The 12,088-nt window shown below is 34.2% G+C and overlaps 1 protein-coding gene across 1 annotated transcript; it reads left to right on the top strand.

Moving 5' to 3' along the window:
* Positions 1–998: 998 nt before the first annotated feature.
* On the top strand, positions 999–2,782 carry LOC131054511 (taxadiene 5-alpha hydroxylase-like). The gene is made up of 3 exons (XM_057989042.2): positions 999–1,974; positions 2,154–2,341; positions 2,474–2,782. The coding sequence occupies exons 1-3, from the start codon at positions 999–1,001 to the stop codon at positions 2,780–2,782; spliced, it is 1,473 nt and encodes a 490-aa protein (XP_057845025.2).
* The last annotated feature ends 9,306 nt before the right edge of the window (positions 2,783–12,088 follow it).

Genomic DNA, 12,088 nt, shown 5'->3' with positions numbered 1-12,088 from the left:
GTCCAAATCAATACCACCTTCGTATCCATGGGTTGTGAATAAGCTCATGAAATATTTGTTCACTTTGTCTCTATTTATTATATCATTCAAATTCTATTTTGTTCTTATTAGTAGTCTCATTAGTTGTAATTGTTTTTTAATGAAGTTTAAGTTCTTAAAAGAGAAATTATTTTAATTTAAGTACCATTTTAAAATATTTCCATGTATTTTAATAATATAATAATTTTAAAATACATTGTTACATTGTTGATTAAAATATTGTTTGAATTAAAGCCAAACTAAAATAATGTTAAATTAATTTGTAAAAGAAACACTTATTCATTTTGAATTAAATATTATAATTCATTTGATTAAATAATTATTTTATTTACATTCTAATGATATGCTAAATGATTTTTCTAAAGTATAAATATTTATTTGAAAAATATCTTTTAAAAATTATTAAATATTATCAAATTTAATTGAGATGCATTATATGACTTTATTGAAATCATTAAAACCCATGAAAATAAATGTTTTATATAGAAAAAAAAATCTCATTAGAACCCATGAAAATAAATGTTTTATATAGAAAAAAAAACCTCATTAGAACCCATGAAAATAAATGTTTTATATAGAAAAAAAACCTCTTTTTAAAAATATATGTGAAAAAATAGTGATGTTTTTTTGAGCCAGATTAGCTACAACCCTCTTCTGTTCCCTATATATGGTTCCTTTTCTTTATCTCCAGTTTTGCAAGGCTGTAGCCACAATTTCCCATAACAAGGAAGAGGTCATTTCATACTTTTGGTAACATATATTTGACTGGAAATTTGAACCACTTAAGTCAATTTTAAATATTATTTTTGATGTGAATGATGGATAGCTCCGAATCAGCAAGTGATCATAGCCATCAAACCTGCACAACTCAATCTGTGATAATACTACTATAAAAGAGTCACACAGGATACAATTCATGTGATATCCTCTACATTCCTTCAATTCCTTCTTGTTTCGAAATGAATCTTTTCAATGTTCTAAGATGCGGTATTCAAGATTTGGGCATTCTTTATATTGCCGTCTCAGCTACTCTGGGCGTTCTTATTGTGTGTGTGAGCCGTTGGAAGCGCCAACCCTCGCTTAAAATTCCCCCTGGAAAGTTAGGCTTCCCTGTAATTGGGGAGACATTACAATTCCTGCGTGCGCTTCGATCAGGCACGCTTGAACAATTCTTCGATAAGAGAGTAGAGAAATTCGGTGATGTTTTCAAAACGTCACTAATGGGGCATACCATAGTAGTATTGTATGGCCCGGCTGGAAACCGCCTTGTTTTATCGAGCGAGGACAAGCTGGTTGAGTTTTCATGGCCCAAGTCTATAATGAAACTGGTAGGGCAGGAATCCATGGCAATCAAAAGGGGAGAGGAGCATCTCCGCTTGCGTGCCCCACTTGCTCGCTTTATGGGTCCCCAAGCTTTACATAATTATTTGCCAAAAATGAGTTCCCAGATCCAGGGTCATATTACCGAAAAATGGAAGGAAAAGTCCCAGGTAAACATGGTTCCTTTGGCGAGAGAACTTCTCTTTTCAGTCGCAGCCAGCTTTTTCTTCGATATCAACGATCATTTTGATAAAATGCGACTTCAGAAGCTTATGGAGACTGTAATTGCTGGATGTTTGTCTCTGCCGATCGACTTTCCAGGAACTCTTTTTCATAAGGCGCTTGAGGCACACTCCCTGAGTGATAAAATGCTCTTGTCTCTAATAGAGAAGAGGAGAATTGATTTAAGTGCAGGAAGAGCGTCTAGCAATCAAGATTTACTCTCTCTGTTGATCGCCTTCAAAGATGGAAGCGGGAATGCTCTCAGCAACAAGGAGATCCTCGACAACTTTAATGGTTTGCTTATTGCATCGTTTGAAACCACGGTTTCAGTGCTTACCTCACTATTTAAGCTCCTCTCTTCGAATCCTGATTGCTATGAAAAAGTTGTTCAAGGTATGTCAAATTGCTGCCACATTTTAAATTTTGACTTGTTTAAATGGTTCTTGTGAAATTACACTGAATTCATTTATTTCTAATAACCTAAACTTAAAATGTATTCTTCAAATCAAAACCCACTATTTTTGGTTCATACTTATACTTTATATTACTAATACTGAACAACTGTATACCAGAACAAATGGAAATTATAAGGAATAAAAAGGATGGAGAAGAAATCAACTGGGCAGATCTCAAAGATATGACGTATACATGGCAATCGGTTCAGGAGACACTTCGTATGATTCCTCCAGTTTTTGGAACTTTTCGCGAGGCCATCACTGATATTGATTACAAGGGTTATACAATCCCAAAAGGATGGAAAGTAAGCTGTAATTTCAATTGAATTTTTCCAAGTTCACTCTACTCATATCAAGTTCATTTTTGTTTATTTTCTTCAAACCGCTCAACCTAAATACAGAATAATGACACTTGGATTTATGTTTGTTATGATCAGATATTATGGACAGTTTATAGCACGCAAATGAAAGAAGAGTATTTCCCCGAGGCAGACAAATTCAGGCCCTCACGTTTCGAAGAGGAAGGCAAGCATGTTGTTCCTTACACCTTCTTACCATTCGCTGCGGGACAGAGAGTTTGCCCAGGATCAGAGTTCTCAAAGATGGAGATATTGCTGTTCGTCCATCATTTTATTAAAAATTTCAAAGGCTACACCGCCACTAACCCAGATGGAAAGAAATCGTCAGATGCACTCCTCGCTCTCCCAGCTAATGGGTTTAAAATTAATCTTTTCCCCAGATCCTAAGCCAGTTCAACGAGGCACCCACGATGCATTAAAAGCTCTACTTAAATAAATCAACAATAAATGGTTGGTCTGAAAAAAGACAGGGTAATAACAAATATTGTGCACGGATATAGTTATAGTTTTTTTTTATATGTTAATTGACGGACTGCATCATCCAGTAGTTATATAGTATTTATCCCTTTATATATCCTAATATACGTACCTGTAAAAATGTTTCCATTTGAGGTTATGAAATAAAAGATCCTAAATCAGATTTCGTTTCTTGTTTCCTCTACCTTATTTAGAGCAGAGATATCAGTATGTATCATCATATGCAGTCACTCTTGTTGCTTTTAAATCATTGACACTTATTTCTCTGTATTGCAGTATCCATTCCCTTAAGATAAATCGTTTGTTCTAGTTGCCTTCATGTATATACTTACTAGGCTGTTCCGTTGAATAGATAAGGCTAATCTATGAGCGTGGTTAGCTTATAGATCTATATTACGACTCCGTGTTGGAACAGTTATGTCTCTTCATCCATGTTTTCGAGTAATCCCAAATTTTTAAATATGAAATTCGTCTAGCTAATTAATTTTTGGGGACACAGACCAAACCATGATAAAATCACTGACTCGTCGTCATATACAACGAGCTCATTAATAACAATGAAATGTTGCCATAAAAGCCTGTGAACAAGTAAAATGTGGCGTACGTAACATTTGCCTATAAATCTCCGTAATGCAAACTCCAAATCAATCATTTCGCTAACAAAGAAAGTGCAAATTTCCATTTACTTTTTCCTAATTTTCATCGTGTTATGCGAGGAACAAAATTAGAGGTTCCACTAAAGAATGAAAAGAGAATTGTAGATCTTGTGATCATGGTTTGGCATATTTTTCTGTAGCCCATGGTTGACAATCTCATTACTTCAGCACGGTGGACGAAAGGTCGCTGCGTGTGAGAGCCATATTGGTGTCTACAGGGTGACCTTCCTGTCTGGATTAAAGCTTGAACTATTGATAGAGATAGAATTCTAATACCAATTATCGTAAATAAAGATGAACTACACAAAGTTTGCGAAAATCAAACAAACGAATTATAAAGATTTATTTTTAGATTAAGTATGATTATAAATTCTTGGGATTAAGGCATCTCAACTTTTGAGAATCTTAATATTATTTAATTAATTTATTAGTTTTATGTTACACATTTTATTAATTATAGAAGTGTTAATATTGTAAGTTGTTATATCATTTTCTGTGATTGTGAGTTGGCTTGCTAAATGTGAATTAAGGAGCATGATATTGTGGCACTTTTCACTTAGGTGCTCATCATGAGTGAAACAATTTGTAAATTTTTGAAGAGGTGCACTTTGGTGATATTTGTCCAATAGTTGTTAACTATTAGCAAGATAGAAAAGTTTCCATATGGAGAGTTGAGAGTCAAGGAGAGTTATTGTTTGACAATTTACGTTAATTGCTGAATTCCTTTTATCAGATAAGTATATGCATGGTCATGGGTGCCTAGTTATGGATTTGGAAGTTTCTATGTAGTGGGTGTAGTGCATACTGGAAAGTTACTATTGTTGAAGGAGTCGTGTTCATGATTTGGAAAGATCTATTTGCAATGTGTCAAGGATATGGAAAGTTGTTGTTTTGGACATCATTTGACTACCTAGGCATAGGAGATGGTTTTAGAAACAATAGGCACCTACCTTTCAATCTGAGCTCTATTAATATGTTGGTGTATTAATTCTTTTTGTGAGACACTTTGTTTATTTTCTGAGATGCCTTTAAACTGTCATAATTGTTCCAAAATTCTATATTGTTGTATCTACTCATGAAGACCATTGACTCTATGCATTGTATTGTGTTTTTTCTTACTATAATATAATTGAGCTCTACATTTTGAAGTGTGAATTTTTTCCTGAAAGGGTTTTCCTCCATAAGTCTAGTGTTATATTTTTATCTATTTATGTGATTCAAATTAATATTGCCTTTGTGCATCTAATCTTTAACTGATTAAAAAGGTTGTAAGAATTTTTTTACTTTCACTATCCTATTAGATTTTATTTTTTTGGAGCGTTATTCTTCACTTAGCTTCCTTTCAATTGGTATCAAAGCCTGATCGGATTTATTATCCTTGTTGGCTAGAAAAGTTTTTGTATAGATCTTATTTTAGTGGAAATTTTGTGGAAAATTATTTTGTACCCTTGTTGCAAGTTTGTGATGAAAAGCACATGTGATAGAATAGAGAGAGAATTTTAATTGCAACAAATTTTGAGATGTGGAAACACAAAATGGAGGATATGCTCATATATAGAAATATATGGGTTGTATTAGCATTGCATTATATGTTATTATTGATGGCAACCTTTAGGTCCAGATTAAGTCTAGATGTGGTATGACGATCACGAGTGTTCAATTTAGGCATATGGTGCACATGAAGGTTTCTCGGCTTCACCAAATGTGATTGGTATCTTAGAAGATGTTTTTCTATATTATCTTTGCGTCTGACATGGTCCAGAGCTCGAGGCCTTAGATCGGATATTGAGGATGTACAACATGTAGATGCAATTTAGGTCCGGCCTTGGAGATGTATATAGCATGTTGATATGTTTGAGGAATAACATGTGACATGGTTCACTTTTCATTTCTTGCCACCACTAGAATGTTTAGTGAAGACCTATTCTACATCCGTGTCTCAATCGACACTGAGAATTATGATTTCCAAAAATAGTATATGCTAGATTTAATGACAGTCCTAAAGACACTGAGAGGGGGGGTGAATCAGTGTGTCTAACCGGTTGATTGAATATTTAAACGTATTTTTACCTTTGCAACCCAAAACAGTGTACCGATAAACAAGAATTAATGCAATAAACAGAAATAATAGAGACAGCATAAAAACACACCATAACACAAGATATTTTAACAAGGAAACCCGGTGTGGGAAAAACATCGATGGAAATTGTGACCCACAATATTTACTCACTAGCCAATGAATAAATACTACTTACAATAAGGGCCTACACATGCAGGAAGGTCAATTGTCTGGAGTGCACTGCTCAAAAGAGTCTCACTGACTACAATATGGACAATTAAATCCAATACAATGTACTGCTCAAAATAGCATCTCAAATGTCTGGTTTAGTACCAATTTAAGCTTAGTTAGATACCTTAACCAGAACCTTCGTTGTTCACTATATCACCTCATACAATAATTTCCTATTCATTACATTCTTTCATTTCTACATCTCTTCTTAAATGACCTATGAGATCTCATACATATATGAGTCTATACAATATACCAAGTCAGCTTACAAATAGTTGATTACATTTACAAAACAATTCACATAAACAAAAATTTATCCCATGTCAGCCTGAGTGTAGGTATACTTCATTTCTGGTGTAAACTGGATGCCGATGAAAGTGTTGCCGGTGCCAGTGCCTGCCGGTGCATGATATATGTGATGTCGGTGCATGTGTAGAAACATGTTGCCAGTTGGTTGCCAGCTGGTTGCCATCAATGACAACATCAACTATTCTCATTAGAGTGTAGAATGCCAACAATCTCCACCTTTGGCATTGATGGCAACATGCTTGAGAAAAATCCAAAACTGCTTATCCAAAAATAAAATCCAAAAAGCTGTGCTCCCCCTGGGCAAGTGATCTCCTCTGTGCATTTATTTTCTCCATACTACTCCTTATTTTTCTCTATACTGCTGCTCCCCCTTTGGCATCAATGAAAAAGGATCTCAAAAAGAATTAAAGAGTACAAAAATGCTACCTCATTGCTTGTAACCGGTTGGTTACAATCTAAAAAATGTCTGCCAAAACTAGATTTAGATTCTGCATGAATTTGTTGCTATCGGAGAGAATGGTCTTAGTCTGTTGGATCATGCTAGTTAGATAGTACATTTGTTGCTCTGGTGATCTCTCTCCTTGAACTATTGTCTTAAATTATTCAACCCGTTGAGTAATAAGACTGTCCAATTTTGGATAAAGTTTACTTTTGAGTTCCCGAGCTTTAGACCTTATTCTTTCTTTTTCTTTCTTAATTTTCTCTAACTTCTCTTCGAAAACTGCCATTTCCTGCTCAAAAACTGAGATAAGTCCCAAAGAACCTATCAACTTATCTGCAATATCATCGATCTCTTTTTGTGTATTCTTGATTTCCTCATCTATGTCTTCTGTCAAACAGTGAGGTTTACATGCTTCCCTATATAGCTCCTTATACTCCAAAATTGTAGAATTAAGTATCGATAAAAGTGTGTCCATGTGATCGGTACAATTCAAGTGTTCTGAAAGAATGTATTTTTCTCTTTGTCAACTCTCTCCTTAATGATATCCTCATTCACCTTTTCTAGAGTTAGAACATTTTCAACAATAAATTTGGACAATGTGTCCAATTTACCTAAAGCATCATTAATGTGATCTATCTTGCAGGTAGGTGCAATCATTTTCAAGATAGGTAATGTGTTATCAATAGCCTTAAATTCTAAGGCATTGCAGTCTGTTATCATCTTGATAGAATCCAAAAGAACATCTATGATTTTAGTCAGTCTGAATTCTCCTACTGATGTGCTAGATTCTCCAACTACCTTTATTATTTGTTCCTTATTGCCAAAAATTTGTTGCTCTTTACTTACATTTTCTTTTGGTGGATCTGTCTGTGTGTATACCTCTACCTTTGATGGTTTCTCTGTCTGTACAAGTACGCCTTCAACTGTCGGTTTCCCAGATTCATGTTGCTTTGTGTTAGTTATCTTATCCTCTATAGGTTTTGTAGTTTTCGGTTGCTCTGCTTGAGCTGGTATCTCAGTGTTCTGAGAGTCAATAGTTTGTGTCGGTTTCTCAGTCTTTTGAGAGTCTATAGTGTGTGTCGGTTTCTTAGAGATCTTTATATTTTCACTATTAGCTGCTTATTCCTTATCTACAACAATGTTTATATCCTTAACATCATTGACTCTAAGTGATCTGCTATCAGATGTGGCTCCGGTTAAGCTTGTCACACTCTTGTTAGGTATTTTCTTGGTTTAATCAGGTCTACTAACGGTTGAGGGTAAACCAGTAACTTCCTTAATTGCTTCCTTGGTTATCTTGCAAACATACTCTAACCACATGAACTCTCCATGGACTCTGCTTAATACAAGTCGTACGACTTCCTTTGGAGATTTGGGATTGTTCAGTATTTCTACAAAACCTAAGTCTTCCACAATCTTATGTTCAGGTTTAATCACACCTAGTTCATTGGTAATAACCTCATTAAATATTTTCTTCAAATCCTCAGTCCCTAGGTCTTCTATATTGCAATGGATGTAGATTCTAGGGTCTTCAACAAATGTGTCACCCTTCAGAAGTTTTGAAAAAGCTCCGACAAAATCATCCTGCTTTGCAATCTTGGGAATAATCTTAAACAGGGGTCTAGGGCGTTTAATGTTTTCAACAATGATAGGTTTTGTAATAAACTTAGGAACAGAAGATGAAGTTGCCATTCTGATAAATACCTCTTAATCTGAAATTCTCTGAATATCTAAAAATCACTTCGCTGCTTTGCCTTAGAATGCCCTTGCTCAATTTCGTGCTCATTGAATTCTTGAATTCTTATTGAGTTCAAATGAGGGTTTTTTGGTGCTTTATAGCCAAAAAGGTTCTTTAAAACCACATTAAATGCTCGTTGATTAAGTGAAAACTTAACATATCTGCCGATAAAGAATAAATGTGTCTTCTTCCCATCAACCGAGGGTAAAATGCATGATTTTCAATTTGTTGCAATACACCCTAAGGATTATTCCTCAATCAGATGAAGAATATCCTACCGGTGGAGGGTTACTCTACTCTATCGGTGTAGAGATAGATTCATCAACTTTCTGATCTCCCTTCTTAATCGATTGTTTTGAAAATTCTTGCTTTATTTCATTTACCTTTTCTTTTCTCTTCACACTAGATCCTTTATTGTTCGCCGGTATAGTCTTGCTCCTACAAAATTTTGCAATATGTCCAATCTTGTTACATGCATAACAAGTTACATTATTCCTCTGAATAGCTTTTCCATATCCTTGACCAGTTTGTGTTCTGCATTGATTAGATAAATGCCCAAATCTAGCACAAACATAGTATTTCACATTCATTCTGCAATTTTCTGAATTGTGACAAGCTTTATTGCATTTGGATCATTGACCAGTGGGTAAGTTTGTATTCTGATTATTTCTAAATCTGCATTGATTTACTCTATGACCAAATTTATTGCAATTGAAACATTTCCCATTGAATTTATAAGCATTAGGCTGTCTTGCTGGTTTACTATGATCTTGATTGTTTGCAGTCCCGAAACTTTCTCCATGTTCAAATCCAAGTCCAATTGTATCTCCATCAGGTTTTTGTCTTTTCAGCATGTCATCAAGTCTTTCTAAACTTTTCTTGAATTTGTCTTTATGTTCATTTGCAGTGATCAACTCATTTTCAAGAATTCCAACTTGTCTCACAAGCTCATCTTTATCATGTTGCATGTGAATCAGATTTGTCTTTAGCATATCAATTTCATGACTGATTCTTAGATTTTCATTACCTCCGTCATTAAGTCTCCTAGTCAAGTCTTCTTCATTCTTCTTCCTGTCTTCAAGATCCTTACATAGCCTCATGGTTAAGTCTTGCATTTCATTTCTCATGTTAGTGTTCTCTTGCCTCAACTTGTCTGCAATATCACTAAGAGTTTCCTTTTCATCATCATGTTTCTGCATTTGCTCATGAAGTTATTTTCTCTTATTTTGTGCTATAACCAGGTTCTCCTAAAGTCCTTTAATGAATTCCTTAGCAGCCCTCAGATCATCTTCAAGTTTGATATTCTTTAATTTTTCTGCATCAAAATCTTCAAGAGCTCCTTCCAACTATTTTCTTAAGTTCTCCATCTATACCAGTTTCATAATCTTCCTCAAGTTGTTAGGCTTTTACAAATAGAGGACCAGGATCTGATACCAATTGTTAGATTCAATGACAGTCCCAAAGACACTGAGAGCGGGGGTTGAATCAGTGTCTAACAAGTTGATTGAATATTTAAACTTATTTATACCTTTGCAACCCAAAATAGTGTATCGGCAAACAAGAATTAATGCAGTAAACACAAATAACAAAGATAGCATAGAAACACACCATAACACAAGATATTTTAATGAGGAAACTTGGTGTGTGAAAAACCTTGGTGGGATTTGTGACCCACAATATTTACTCACAGGCCAATGAATAAATACTACTTACAATAAGGGCTTGCACATGTAGGAAGGCCAACTACTTAGAGTGCACTGCTCAAAAGAGTCTCACTGACTACAATATGGATAATTAAATCCAATACAATGTACTGCTCAAAATAGCATCTCAAATGCCTGGTTCAGTACCGGTTTAAGCTCAGTTAGATACCCTAACCAAAACCTTCGTTGTCCACTATATCACCTCATACAATAATTTCCTATTCATTATATTCTTTCATTTCTACATCTCTCCTAAAATGACCTATGAGATCTCATACATAAATGAGTCTATACAATATACTAAGTCGGCTTACAAATAGTTGCTTAAATTTACAAAATAATTTACATAAACAAAACTTTATCCCATGTCGGGCTGAGTGTCGGTATACTCCATTTCCAGTGTAAACTGGATGCCAGTGAAAGTGCCTGCAGGTGTTGATGTCGATGCATGTGTAGAAAGTTGTTGCCAGTTGGTTGCCATCAATGACAACATCAACTATTCTCATTAGAGTGTAGAATGACAACAGTATATATAGGAGTTTGATTTGATGATTTCACATATGGCTTTTTGTCTTGAAGATATGCAAAATTGAAGGAATCCAGTGATTGCCTGAGATATTTACTAGAAGGAGATCCGACAATGCAAACTATGTTTTTCTTGTGGTGGATTTTCTTCGTCTTTGTTTCTTATTCAACAATGAGTCTTTCAAGGTAGTGAGCCCATCTGTGATTGGTAGTAAGCCTTTTAGGGCAGTAATCCTTTCAGGGCAGTGAGCCCAACGACAATGAGCCAAATCGGCAGTGAGCCACCCTTTGTAAAAATCACCTTAACAGGTGTCACCTTAACAGGTGTCACCTTAACAGGTGTCACCTTAACTAGTGTTTATATATTGATAATTAGCATTGGGTGAACTCACAAAGCTGGTTCCCACTTTTTGGTACATCCTGATTTTTGCTGAAATCATACATTTTTTGGAAAATATAATTATTTAAGCTTTAATAGGTCCCATTTGAAGTAATTAATTGAAGAGAGTTAGGTCAAAGGCTCTTAGATCAAAATTTCTTGGATAGAACCTCTCTACTTCTAAATCATACTTGCAATGGAGTCTCCTTTGCATCTATCAAATGCTGATAAAAAACCAATTTTACATTAGCTTTTGAGGGGTCAAACGAATTCATTTAGAAGTTTTGTTTTCTTAAGGATTTAGTCCTTATTATAAGCTTTCCAAATAGTATAATTTTTAATATATTTAAGTTTATTAATATATTTTTATTTTATTTTTTATGAATGTAGGTTTTTCACCGAACATGAACTTCTTTGTTCAATGCATTGGGAAAAATAGCAAGCTAATTCAAAAAAATTCTGAAAAATATCTATGCCCTAGGTATTGATGTCTTCTTTCTAACAAAAAAAATAAAATTTAATTTTGATATATATAGAGCAAGTTATGTGTTCAAACATACACCTATATCTAAATTATAATTAGTCGGACTTCAAAACTTAATAAAATAAAAAATATTCAACATATCACTATCAAACCAACTGCATGCCCTGGGTATTGATGTTACAAACCAAAATTTAAAAGAGATAAGTTTTTATCATTTATAAAAAAAAAATTATACGTTTCGGGATGCACATCACTCTTAAAAAATGTTGTTTCCTGTAAAAAACTACTTTTGAGGGAGATGGAAAAATCAATAAAATTTTATTCAAAAAAAATTGAAAAAAATATATTTAGAATCTACAAAAAGGATGTTACAAATCACTAGTTTACATCATCTTCAAATTCTTAATGATTTAAAAGTTATAGGTGTTGGAAAGTGAAGGTTTTTTGGAAAATGTTCATCTAAGTGTCAAAGTTGGTCAAAAAGTGGGAACCAGTATTGTGAGTTCACCCCATTCTCTTTGGTTTTTCCATTTTTGGTGTTTTTAAGTAAATTATGGTACCTCTTGTGTCTAATCTGAATTTTGCATGTGTTTCCTAATTCTATTATTTCTATTGAATATTCCAGATCTGTGCAATAAAGTTAAAATAAAAAACTTTCTATCAACTGATTCACCCGCATCTCAGTTTCCT

Source organism: Cryptomeria japonica, chromosome 7 (assembly GCF_030272615.1).
Source record: "Cryptomeria japonica chromosome 7, Sugi_1.0, whole genome shotgun sequence".
In the NCBI taxonomy this organism is placed as follows: domain Eukaryota; kingdom Viridiplantae; phylum Streptophyta; class Pinopsida; order Cupressales; family Cupressaceae; genus Cryptomeria; species Cryptomeria japonica.
The sequence above is the reverse complement of the archived record's forward strand: the minus strand, read 5'-3'. Positions and strand labels throughout refer to the sequence as shown.

Bases quoted from the DNA above. Each gene is read 5' to 3' on its own strand.
- LOC131054511 (XM_057989042.2), top strand. From the start codon at position 999: ATGAATCTTTTCAATGTTCTAAGATGCGGTATTCAAGATTTGGGCATT. The intron at 1,975-2,153 runs GTATGTCAAATT...ACTGTATACCAG, and splicing joins CTATGAAAAAGTTGTTCAAG to AACAAATGGAAATTATAAGG. The intron at 2,342-2,473 runs GTAAGCTGTAAT...TGTTATGATCAG, and splicing joins CAATCCCAAAAGGATGGAAA to ATATTATGGACAGTTTATAG.